This window comes from Pelophylax lessonae (assembly GCF_965119305.1).
Source record: "Pelophylax lessonae genome assembly, chromosome: 1".
In the NCBI taxonomy this organism is placed as follows: Eukaryota; Metazoa; Chordata; class Amphibia; order Anura; family Ranidae; genus Pelophylax; species Pelophylax lessonae.
The window spans coordinates 727,643,325-727,656,775 of NC_138768.1; the positions used below are offsets into that span (position 1 = coordinate 727,643,325).

The 13,451-nt window shown below is 44.9% G+C and overlaps 1 protein-coding gene across 1 annotated transcript in view; it reads right to left on the reverse strand.

The window, feature by feature from the left end:
* Window positions 1-13,451, reverse strand: part of PCM1 (pericentriolar material 1) — a 311,695-nt gene that overhangs the window by 182,365 nt on the left and 115,879 nt on the right. The window contains exons 11-12 of the mRNA XM_082243082.1: window positions 8,754-8,936; window positions 7,113-7,270 (exon numbers count right to left, since the gene is read on the reverse strand). Coding sequence (XP_082099208.1) covers window positions 7,113-7,270; window positions 8,754-8,936 — 341 coding nt within the window. The remainder of the gene's footprint in view (window positions 1-7,112; window positions 7,271-8,753; window positions 8,937-13,451) is intronic.

A 13,451-nucleotide genomic window follows, 5' to 3' on the forward strand; every position in this document is an offset into this window, starting at 1 on the left:
CTCTACCCCAACCTGTCTGGCTATCTCCTACTCTAGCTGCCTTCAGGCGATCCCTGAAAACTAATCTCTTCGGTGAAGTCTAACACATCTCCAACTAATCTTTTACCTCTTCCATCAGCTCTTTCCCCACAGTTACAACCTTTTGTACCACCTGTCTCACCCTTTTAGATTATGAGCTCTTCTGAGCAGGTCTTTCTTAATCCTCTTGTAATTTATTGTATTGTAACTGTATTGTCTCCCTTTGTAATTGTAAAGCGCTGTGTAAAAACTCTTGGCGCTTTATAAATCCTGTATAATATTAAAAATTATAATAGGGGAGGTCGCTGTATCATTGATAGTAAGTCAGCGGCTCCTCTTGAGCTGCTCATTTTTTTTTTTTTTTGTTTTGTTTTGCCATGCTGGGTTAAAAAAAAAAAACCAAACAGTGTTAGGTATCTGGTAACTCTTTTTCTAAGAAGTCTTCCAGGGCAGCGCCTGAGAGATAGGCTCCTCCCACCTGAAACAAGAAGCACATTAGCCCATCATTATAAAAAAAAAAAAAAAGTCATACCTTCTGCCTCAGTAATATCAAAGTACCGGAGAAACCATCAAGTTTTTGAATCCACAAAACCCCTTTTAGGTTTTAGGGTTGGAACGGATGCCGCCCTGGAAGACTTTTTAGAAAAAGGGTTACTAGGAACCTAACTGTTTTCTCTAATCGTCTTCCAGGGCAGCACCTGAGAGGATGTCACAAGCAATACTTACTAGGGAGGGGAAAAAGTCTGGAGCACCTCGCGACCAAATATCTGGTCCTGACTGAAAAGCTGGTCGATGCGGTAATGCCTTGCAAAGGTATTGAAGATCGACCATGTCGCTGTCCTGCAGGTCTGCTCCGGTGTTGCCCCGGCTCTTTCTGCACTTGATGATGCCCAAGCTCTGGTCAAGTGGGCCGTGATTCCACTGTGTGGGGCAAGGTTTAGTGCTTGGTAGACTGTCTAAAAAGTAAGCATTATCCATCTGGCTATCGTACTTTATGACTTTACTTTGTTCACTCATACATGAAGGATGAATATAGTGGTTGTTTTCCACCACTCTTTAGTTCTCTCGAGGTAAGCTATCAGGATCTTTCTTACATCTAGCTTGTTGTAATTAACTCTTTTCCTGCTGTCCATTGAATTTGCAAGGGAAGGAATAACCACCTCCTGAGTTCTGTGGAAAGTTGAAGAAACTTTTGGTAGGAAGGCTGGGTCTGGTGTAAAAATAATTTTATCTGACCAAATTAAACAGTAAGGTTCTATCATGGATAGGGCCTGAAATTTCACTGACTCTTCTTGCCGATACCAGTGCCACCGCGAGTACTGTTAGTGTAAGGTATCTGTTCGAACTTTCCTCCAGTGGCTCAAAGGGTGCCAAAAGGAATCCTTTGAGTACCATAGAGAGGTCCTATGTTGGAGCTCTGCTGAACTTCATAGGTGTGGCTTTTCTTAATGAGAGAAGGAATCTTATGAGCGTGTCTTCCGCCAGCCTAATATCTAGGTGGGAAGATAAGGGTGCCACTTGAACCTTCATAGCGTTATGGGAAATTACCTCGTCTGCTCCTTCCTGTAAAAAAAGCTAAGATTGCCCGAATAGCCCACTTGTCTGGATCTTCCTTGTTCTTGTACCAGAAGACCTTTCACCAGAAGAAGAACTTTTTCCTTACTTTTTCAAAGATGGCTCTAGTCACTGGTTTTCTGCTGGCTAAGATGGTGTCAATCACCCTGTTAGACAGACCTTTGTTCTGTAACCTCATACTTTCTGGAACCAGGCCGAATTGCTTCATGACCTTGTGGCTCGGGAGGTTGATAAGCACAAGCGACCGGAGGTTCAGCATGTCTGGAAGTGTTATATGGGGCTGTAGGAGCCTGCATGGGACCTTGGTATTAGTTGCGGCTTTTCTACGTACACGCTCTACCTTAAGCCCTGTAGGTAAGATATGCTCTTTTGTAGAATGGCATTTTGTAGGTTTGCTGATTCGCAGAATAGTAGCTTGTCTGGATATGGCCCTTACTCTAGGACTTGCTGTCTTCGGTTTTTTTTAGGGCTTCTGACCCTAAACTTTAAGAAGATCCTGATGTTAACCGGCAGAGCTGTGTATAGAAGATGTAGAGTGGAAACCGGGCCTTGTACTGGAAATCTTAGGCATCTTTGATGTTTTTTGTATCGGTACATGTAGATGTGCATCCTGCAGATCCACTGTGGCTGTGAAAATTCCTGGGTACTTGGTTAGGGGGGTGAGAGAAAAATGCTTTCGAGTAGCCTTCTGCTACTGTACCAAGAAAAACACAGTTTTCCATGATTACCTTCCACTGGTGAGCGAGAAGCGCCCACCCGCCCAGGGACCACCATCGTTTTTTGTTCTTTGTAATGGAAGGCTTGATGATAAATTCTCTGTTGCCTTTTTTGTGTCCAGAGCTTTTTTGGACCCATCTTATCGAATCTTCTGGACTGCCGAAAGGGTGTTTTCCCCTGGCTCTTTTTGGTTTGACAAAACCCCTTGTTTTTGGCTGTGGTTCTGTCCAATACTGTTTGTTTCCAAGTCGGGTCCTAACAGGGGATGCCGCATAATCTGTTTTTAGAGGTGATTTCCCCTTCCAATGACTTCAGCAAAAGGCCTCTCCTAGCTGAATTAATTAAGCCAGTGGTCCTGGCCGATATCCTTGCGGATACTACTGACACATTTGCCAGGAAAGCTGCCGCTCTGGTTAAAGTATGTATGTTTTTTACCAGTTTCTCCTTTGGCGTATCCCCTTCTAGTAGCTCTTTCAGCTGTGTCAGCCAGACTAATAAGGTCCTAGCCTTGCAGGTGGAAGCGAATGGCTGGATTTAGATTCACAGGATGTAGCTTCCCAAGCTCTTCTCTGAAGTGCCTCAATCTTTTTATCCATGGGATCACAAAGTTCCGGAGTCATTTAAATCAGCCATGTTTGCGACTCCGGCGAGGGAGGTATCTTAGGGCACTTCGCCTAGGGTTGAGTATCCTTCTCTGAATGGATATCTATGTTTGATCACAGCTGGGATAAAGAGCTCATGCATAAGAAAGGTTCTGGGTTTTTTTTGGTTGCAGACTCTTATACATTGTATTGTGTAGTGAAAGCTCTGCGATTTTCTGCTCTTTAAAACCCAGTGTATCTGCTATGGCCCTCAGTAAGTAATCCGTGTCCTCTGAGGGGGAAGAGAGTGCCCTCTGATGCTGATCCTCGTCGTCCGTCTCGGAGCATAGGCCACCTTCGGATTCTAAATCAGAGTCATCCGCATCGGATCCCTGCTCCGCTTGGTCCACCTAATCCCCACTGCAAGAAGGGATGGGTGCCTTGCTTTTAGATGGAGTGCTGGCCTGACAGGAGCTTGCTGGTGCTTCCAGTTTTTCTATGGCTGTACGAAGGGGACCAATCGTGCTTTTAATTTCCTTTTGAAAATAATTAAGCATATCCTTAACCACTTGCCGACTGCCTAACGCCGATCTACGTCGGCAGTCAGCCCCTCACAGGCAAAGTGACGTAGGGCTACGTCACTAGATTGTGAGGGTCTAGGGAGCCAGCGCTCGCCCCCGGAGGCGCGCTTCCGCGTGGTCACGGACCCCCCCGCGCGTGTGACCGGCGGACCCGATGTCCGCTGGTCACTCTGCGATCGGCGGGGGAGAGGGAGAAAGTCAGGCGGCTTGTGTAAACAAGCTGTCTGTCATTCTCCCCTGTGTATGAAGGATGATCATACGGTTCTACTATGTAGAACCGTTGATCACTCTTCATACATCTGAAGCCACAGCCAATCACAGTAGAAAGCACGCCCCTAGGGACACACATAGCCCCTCCCTTTCAAAAAAGTTAACCCCTTCACTGCCAGTGTATTTTTACAGTAACAGTGCATATGTATAGCACTGCTCACTGTAGAAATGTCACTGGTAACCCCAAAAGTGTCAAAAATGTCAGTCAAGGGTACGATCTGTCCGCCGCAATGTCGCAGTACCGCAAAAAAAAAAAAAAAATCGCAGATCGCCGCCATTACGCGTTAAAAAAAAAAAAAAACAACAAAAATCTTTCCCTTTGTTAGTAAACGAGATAACTTTTGCGCAAACCAATCAAAATACGCTTTTTGCAATTTTTTTTACCAAACATAGGTAGCATAAAACAAATTGGCCGAAAATGTTAAAAAATTTTGATTTTTACATTTTTTTGGGGGGGGGGAATTTCATATAAAAAAAATGTGAAAAATATTGCTATTTTTGAAAAATTTACGCTCTTTTTTTGTTTATAGCGCGTGATCAAAAAAAAAAAATCGCACAGGTGATCAAATACCACCAAAAGAAAGCTCTGTTTGTGGGAAAAAAAGGACGCCACATTCGTTTAGATACAGCGTCGCACGACCGCGCAATTGTTCGTTAAAGTCACGCAGTGCCGAATCGCAAAATACCCCCTGGTCAGGAAGGGGGTAAAATCTTCCAGGGCTTAAGTGGTTAAAGGAACCCCTGTGGCTTTGGCCACCATTTTATCGATGTATTTCTGGCATAGGGGTATCTTCCACTCTGGAGGAAACCTGTGACCGCAAGAGGCGCATGCCTTGCTACTGGTCTTTGCCTTCTTCTCTTCTGGGGTCTTTGTAAATAAGCACAAAGGACCCAGTGAGGCAGACAGTTATCATACACAACAGTGAAAAACCGTTTGTTAGTGAGGTAAAGACAGAAGGAACTCCAGAGTGCTCTGGCTTACCCTGGAGTCGTCCTGTCCAGCAGGATCTGCGGGCAGGGTGGAAAGGCATCCGACATGGTCAGTCTCAGAAAAAGGAACCACAGCATAGGGACCTTTTAACTGCTTTTGCCCAGCTCCAGCCCCACCCCCAGCTGCCCCCATGCAGGTTGGTGGACATACCTATATTGTGACCTCCTGGTATCCTAGGGCCGCTTCTCTTTGTAAGCATTGAAGCATTTGACTTCTTTTGTTTCTGGATTAAATGCCTGCTGTCCATTCAGTGAGTTTTCCCTTTCAAAAATCGCGCCACCGCCGCCAGAAATGACCACAGGGGATGTTCTACTTCCGCCTTTCTCAAGATGGCTGCAGACCGGAAGTGACATGAAGTTCCAGTCCCGGCGCCATCATGGTCCTCCAATGATAAGGACACTCCCAGCAGCCGGCCTGTGATAAAAGTGCAAGGAAACCAGGGGGCACCTCATAAGGGAGGTCACCCATGCAGGGGGCGGCCCCCCCCAACCCCCTCATCGACAAACAGAAGAGGTGGCTAGCAGAACTAGCACAGCAGATACGCTGCTCCAGGAACGGTCTAAGGGGGATACCATCGGCATTCTGACAGCTGAGGGGATGGTTGCAGACCCTTCAGTAGGGGTAAAACCTCAGGCGGGGGCCAGCTTGCTCCAATGTGCTGCCCTTGACCCGCACTGCCCAAGATTCACTGAGCTGGAGGGGAGGCTGGTCAGGGAGACTGATGCAAAAAGCACACCACCATTGCACACATCTGAGGATTTTTCTTCTGACGGTTCTTTATCAGATGCAATCACAACATTTATTGGTTGGATCTGCTTGGACTATTTTTTTTTGCATAATGGACACATACCACCAGTATTTTCACAACTTTTACAGGAAAAAAAGCTTTTAATGCTTCACACATGTCCAGTCTAACAGACTTTTATTCCATATGTTTTATTTCCTGGCATAAGACACTGTTGTAGGGTCTTATGAACATTGCATTTATTATCTTTAAAGTACTGCACAGATATGCACTAATTGTAAGCACTGTTTAAATGCACTTTTTTTATTTATATTGTCATTTGGTTGAGGAAGTAATTTAGGATGCACTTTTTATGATAGAAATTGGCTATCAGACAAGTGATAGAGCACCATTCATATGTGCACTAGAATTTTACACGTGCAATAACCACACATACCTTAGTATTGGTTTGGTTAACAGGCCTACTATTATATACATCAACACCATCATTCATTATTTTTTCACCCCCTTTATCCTTGGGACATGCGCTGTTGGTAATATTTATATTACATTTATTTCCAAATAGTACAAAGACTGAAAAAAAATAAACAGATGCAGCTCCTGTGGGTTCGGAGGAAACGCAATCAAATTGAGGCAGAAGGAATTACTTTTTTTTTTTTTTTTTAAACTGTAGACTAATGTGTTTCCGGTTTCAGGTGGGAGGAGCCTATCTCTCAGGTGCTGCCCTGGAAGACGATTAGAGAAAAAAACTAGCAGTGTGTACTAGGCTTTAGACTGCTTTGATTCCCAGGTGCATGTGTTTTTTGACTGTTTGTGTAACAATTTTAGAGAAGTTTAAACCTGGGTATACACTACAGAATTTCATTCATTCTAAAATATTGATTCATTTTTCGAATCATTGGTGACCTCAAATTGACATTTTCAGTCACAAGAAAATTTAGAGAAGGATGAAAATTTCTTCTTAAATGTATGAACTTCTAACAGTGTATGTCATTTTCGTTCAGTAAGTCCATTTCGCTCCAAAAAAAATGCAAAGGAAATCTTGAACTACTTTCAAACATTCAAATGTACTGAGAATTTTCATACAAATTTTCCTAAAAATGGTTGTACAAAATTTTACTAATGTATACCCATAAGAGAAACCTAAAATATAAAAAGGGAGCCTAAAAGCCCCATCTGCTGATGAAAATGGGTAAACAGAGTATTTTGCCATATTTTAAACCTCATTTCTTTTTTTTTTTTTTTTTTTTTTAATGACCATACAAAGAAAATATATACAAAATCACTATACAACCTGGGATTGGACTCCCCTGAAAAATGAGCAATTAGATCTAGTTCCTTCAATTCAGACTTACAAAAACAGAATATGGACAAAAACAAATACACATTGGGTTGCTGGTTTAGTTAAAAAAAAGTTCTGTTTTTATGAGTTTTACAAGTTTCTCCCCAATGTGCACATAATGTTCCCTTAAATCAACTACAAAAAATAAGATAAAATATTATATCACAAGGCAGATTGCCTGCAGGGACCTACATACAAAGTGGTAGCTAGACTAACTCTCTGACAGGACCTGGTTGCAAGGTCAGAAATATCAAGTAGCACAGACAATGTCAATGCAGTCTATGATGCATACCTAATGCAGAGGACACATTGAAGGTTCTTAAATTAACCGAAGATCTGTTGTTTATTTCACAGTCCGTATTGAGTGGCCTTTCATCCCGATTATTATTTCCACAATGCGAGTTAGAAATGCTATTCATTGGTCCCCAGCTACTCAAACGTTGTGGATTCCTGAAGACATTAAAACAGATGGTATTATGAAACATTTAAGCTTGGCCATAGATGTTCAATTTTCTTGTACAATTTTCTGTTAGATTTATCAAAAACCATATAATAATATGAGGTCAAAACTAAATAACACTTTCAATTGTATCCAATTAGGCAGGGCTTTGTATTCCATAGTTGAAATTTAAAGAATATTGTACAGAAAATTGTAAGAAAATTGTATAATGTATGGCTAGCCTAATAAAATACACCTGCAAAAACATCCGTTTATAACAAATATGCTTGTTTAATTTTTATAATTATTTTCTACTATAAAGACAAACATTGATAGAACATATTTATGGAACAGAAATCTGCTAAATTCACAATTAATACATAAACAATTTCTCAAGGCCCCTTTCACACTAGCGGTCCGATCGGGTCTGCCTGTCTGTTTTTCAGGTGGACCTGATCGCACCTTCTATTCTCTTCTATGGAGAGGCGGGTGCAATCAGACATATGTCTGTTTACACCTGCTTACATCCAATCGTATCCTTGTGTCTAGTGGATCAGATGGCAGACAGGTGTAAACAGAGAAGCAGCCCATTTACATCTGCCTGCTCATAGAGGAGACTGGGTTGTGTCGGGGTCTGCGTTGCATAGGGGATAAGCAGACAGATCCCCCGCTGTGCAGGCAGACTCCTGAGAGGTTCGACCGGGGTGAAAGAAGCCTGATAACACACAAAAAACAAAAAACAATCCTTTGTGCAAGAGGTGTTTCATTGCAACACAATATCTATAGGCCCTAACAAGAAAGGGGAACAAACAGCATCAACTTTATCATGCCGCTGTATAACGCAAGTTGTATCTGTAAAGTGACAACACACGTCCATTCTGGTGCACTGGCAGCCCATTTATTTGGACAGGCTGCATTAACACATTCATCAGAATAGTAAAGTGTGAATGGGCCCCTAAATTCCTGACTGAGAACACAGTGTTGCTAGCCAAATAAAGTCTCTTCTGTTTTGAATCAGATAGCATTAAACAATATTCTCAATTCAACAATGCAAACAAAAACAGCAACTTAACACAGCAAAGACCTCCTCAAGACAATAATGATCACACATTCGTCTGTCAATGGTGCAAATGGGTCCTTGACAAAGCTTACTGCTTAACTAGAGTAAAAAATTAGTTAAGGGAATAGCTGACAGGATCACAATACTGGCTAAACCTAATTACATATTTAGACACTTCAATTTAATGTCTCACTTTCATCTGGTTTGAAATACCTTTTAAAGATTGAAGGAATTGAAACGGCAAGCTCAGTTCTTACTGTTAGGCATGTTTCAGTTACTAATGTGTTACCAGTCCTTGTAGCCCTGCATAGGTGTCACTATACATTATCACTTCAATTGACATGTGCAAATCAGAGGTCTAGGATAACCTTAACAAATTGCGATGATGAAAATTGACAGATAATTCTAGCTTCTATATTTAACTGGTACTTAACCTGATGTTTATAACTGGCTGGTTCACTTCCTGGTCAGATTCAATCCAGGAGTCTTCAGTTTCCTCCTCATCCTCATCTTTAGTATTTTCATTTATAGCATCTGTCATCATATCAGATGTTTGCTCATAATAGCGGACAAGGTCACGCAGCTCATTAAGCCTTTTCCGAACTTCTTTCAGTTTTCTAAAAGACCAAAATAAAACAGCAGGGCTTTTTCAAAGCTCCATCTCAAAAATTCATTTGTTTCAGAATGTGCAGGAGATTACATTAGCCTATAATGCTCAGAGGCTTAGGGCCTTCATAAAGAAAAGCCATTATATCAGTCAACAGGATTCACAACATAATGGCAAAGATAACAGCTGCAAGTGAATTTGGGTAAGTTAATGTGCATCACAGATTCCCACAATGGATTAGAACACAGGGCCTTTCAGAAACAAGGTTGTGAGCAGAACCATGAAGCAAACATTAAAGCATTACGACCACCTGGAATAGCTGAACTCTGGGCAGGACTATTTTTACATAAAATAGAAGGCCCTTTCTTACCCAACACAAAATTCTTTCGTTTTCGTCTCAAACCAATATTTGGCCAATCATGCCTTTGACAGGACACTGTGCTACGATTGGCCAAAGCATACAGGTTAGGTGCATGCTTTGGCCAATCAACAGCAATCAATGCACTGCAACAGCGCAGTACATTATGGGGGCGCTCATCGGCGGGCAAACTTCCTTCTGAGCGCCTCATTTGTTCGTGTGTTCGCTGATTTTCAAGTCTAAAACTTACATTCAACTCAAACAAGAAGCCCAAACCTAGTCAAGATGCGGCCAGACCAGAGTCTTGTAGAGAGGGAGAATTATTGTTTTATCTCTGGAGTGAATCCCCTTTTTAATACATGCCAGTACTCTGTTGGCTTTGCTTTCAGCAGCTTGGCATTGCATGCCATTGCTGAGCTTGTCATCTACTAGGACCCCCAGGTCATTTTCAATCCTCGATTCCCCCAGAGGTTCTCATCCTAGTGAGTACCTTGTGTTCGTATTTTAGGCACCCAAAGGCATTACTTTACATTTTCCAACAATAAACCTCATTTGCCATGTAGTTGCCCACCCCATTATTTTGTTCAGGTCTTCTTGTAAGGTTTTCACATACTGCGTAGAAGTTATTGCTCTGATCTTCAAATATACATTTCTACTTAACTGGGCTCTTTTTCTTTTAGCAACAGGCTCTCTCACATGCATACTTTACAGCTGCAAAGGTGAAATTTTGTAGGTATTCCAGAATTCCGATTTAAATAAATTATACAAATTGAGTAAATCCTGTTTAATTTCAAGCTTATAAATAAAGAGTACAATGCAGCAGGTGTTTAAATACTCTGACATAAGATGCAATGTAAGCCTACCTCGATGAAGGTCAAAAAGAGAGCTACGTGTAGTATACATTTACATTTCACAATGGAAATAATACAAAATGCATGGACTACACACACAGGCCAGGACAGAAGCGGCACATTCTGGGCCTCTAGTGCAGCATATTATGTCACCAATTCAAAGATATTACCCAACGGCTCTCCTGTGCAGAATCACATACATACACACACAAACACACACACACATACATACATATACAGTTGGGAAAAAACTGAATTTTTGTAAAATCTTACCTGTAAAATTCTTTTCTCTGAGTCCTCCGACAGTCGCCGCCTCCTCTAAGTCATCACTGTTGGGTATTGACTTCCGCTCCGCAGGAGTAGCTAGGCATAAAGACTTAGTCAAAAGAACAAAGGCATTTGCATATACACACCCATGGGAGCTGTCCCATCTGGTCAATATCCCCCTGCAGTGACCACTCCCAACTCAGTTTGGTAGCAGAGCAGTAGGTAATAAGAACCCCAAAAGAGGGGCGGGGGCGGCGACTGTCGGAGGACTCAGAGAAAGGAATTTTACAGGTAAGATTTTACAAAAATTCAGTTTTCTCTTACGTCCTCCGACAGTCGCCGCCTCCTCTAAGTCATCACTGTTGGGATGTCCCAAAGCAGTATAGACATGAGGGGTGGTAGACGCAACCGTATAAAAGGCAACGCAGTACCCACATCAGAGAAAGGAACCTTACATGCACAGTAAGAGAACCTCTGGGCAACAGAAAAACAATGCTCAACAGGAGCAACAGCCCAGGAAAGCAAATACCAACAGCCAGGGACCCATAAAAAACAAGGGTCCTTCATGGCACTGCCGCACTGAGAACCTTGCGGCCAAAGGAGGCATCAGCCGATGCCATAACATCTACCTTGTAGAATTTGGAAAAGGTGTGCACCGACGACCAAGTCGCAGCCTTGCACACCTGGGCCACTGAGGCCCGATGCCAATAGGCCCAGGACGCACTCACAGATCTGGTAGAGTGCGCCTTAACAGGGATATGTGGAACCCGTTCCTGCAAAGCATAAGCCTGTTCAATGGTCTGTCTGATCCATTTGGCAATAGTCGCTGCTGATGCAGCCATGCCCTTCCGAGGTCCCTCAGGAAGGACAAAGAGGGAATCCTTCTTCCGAAAAAGATTCCGTAGACGACAGGTAAACCCTGATCGCCCTGACAACATCCAAGGAATGCAGAGCAACCTCCTTAGGATGCTTAGGCTTTGTAAAAAGCGAAGGTAGGACAATGTCCTCATTAATGTGGAACTCAGAGACCACCTTAGGAAGAAAGGAGGGATGCGGACGCAAAACCACCTTATCCTGGTCAATCACCAAGTACGGAGAACGGCAAGATAACGCTGCCAGTTCTGACACCCTGCGAGCCGAAGTGATCGCCACCAAAAAGGCAACCTTCTTGGACAGCAGAGGCAACGATATTTCCCAAATGTTTTCAAAGGGAGCACGCTGTAACATGGACAGAACCAAGTTCAAGTCCCATGGAGGTAAGGGCTCCTTCCTGGGAGGAGCCAAATGTCGCACACCTTGAATGAAGGTGCGAACCAGGGAATGAGTCGCCACAGGGCGTTGGAAAAGAATAGCCAGTGCGGACACCTGGCCCTTGATCGTGGCCAGCACCAGGCGCTGGTCCACACCAGACTGGAGGAAGGCCAAGACTCTCGACACCGAGTACGAGCGAGGGGAGAACCCCCTGGACTCACACCAGGCAAAATAAGCCTTCCAGGTACGGTAATAGATTTTACCAGAGGAGGTTTTTCTAGCCTTGACAAGGGTAGGGATGACCTCAGAGGAGAGACCCCTGTCCTTCAGGACCTGGGTCTCAACAGCCAGGCCGTTAAAGCAGGATGGAAGATCGGACCCTGAGATAGGAGATCTTCCCGAAGAGGCAGACGCCACGGAGGCGCCACTGCCAGGTGAAGAACGTCGGCATACCAGGACCGGCGTGGCCAGTCCGGAGCCACCAGAATCACCAGGTGCGGTTCCGAGACTAACCTGCGGAGAAACCTGGATAGCAACTGAATCGGGGGAAAGACATACATCAGACGATACTGATGCCAAGAGACTACCAACGCATCCGAGGCGTCCACCAGCGGATCGCGCGTTCTTGCCACGAACCTTTCCACCTTTCGATTTAGCCGGGATGCGAACAGATCCACGTCTGGGGATCCCCACCTCGCACACAGCATTTGGAAGACCTCCGGGTGTAGGGACCATTCCCCCAGGTCCAGGGTCTGGCGGCTCGGATAGTCGGCCTGCCAATTCTCCACACCCGGAATGTGAACTGCCGAGATCGCCGGGACATGAGTCTCGGCCCAAGACAGAATGTCGGTCACCTCTCGGGCCGCCCGAGCACTCCTGGTGCCCCCTTGGTGGTTGATGTAAGCCACCGCGGTAGCATTGTCCGTCTGTACCCGGACAGGACGGCCCCGAAGACGGTCCGACCACTGGAAGAGAGAGTTTTATCGCTCGCAATTCCAGCACATTTATCGGGAGGGAGGACTCCTCCTCCGACCAAGTGCCCTGGGCAGACAGGTTGCCCAGGACTCCACCCCAGTCTGACAGGCTGGCATCCGTGGCAATCACCGTCCACACCAACGGACGGAAGGACTTGCCTTCCGCCACCGACGGGGACTGGAGCCACCACAGAAGAGCCAATCTGGTCTGACGACTCAAGGAGACACACAGATCCAGGGACTGAGGCAGTCTGTCCCACCTGTTAGGGATCTCCGCTTGGAGAGCCCGCGTGTGAAACTGAGCAAAGGGTATCGCCTCGAAGGCCGAAACCATCAACCCCAGGCCCCGCATACAGGCCCTGAGTGACGAGGACGGGCTGTCCCCGAGGGACCTGATCTCGTCCCGCAAAGTCCGGAGCTTGTCCTCCGGCAAGAACACCTTTGCCTGAGCAGAGTCCAGAATCATTCCCAGATAGGGAAGACGAACCGATGGAGACAACGTCGATTTCCGAACGTTGATAGTCCATCCGAACTCCTGTAGCGTCTGCACCGTGGTGGACAGATCGCGCACTAGGTCCTGGCTGGCACGCGATCTCAGAAGTAGATCGTCCAGGTAACCCAAGACCGCAATGCCCTGAGCCCTCAGCAGGCCCAGAACCGGCGCCAACACTTTGGTAAAAACCCTTGGTGCCGAAGCGAGACCGAAAGGTAACGCCACAAACTGGTAGTGGTCCTCTGCGATAGCAAAACGAAGGTACCACTGATGACCCTTGAAAATGGGGATGTGCAGGTACGCATCTTTCAGATCTATAGAGGCCAGGAAT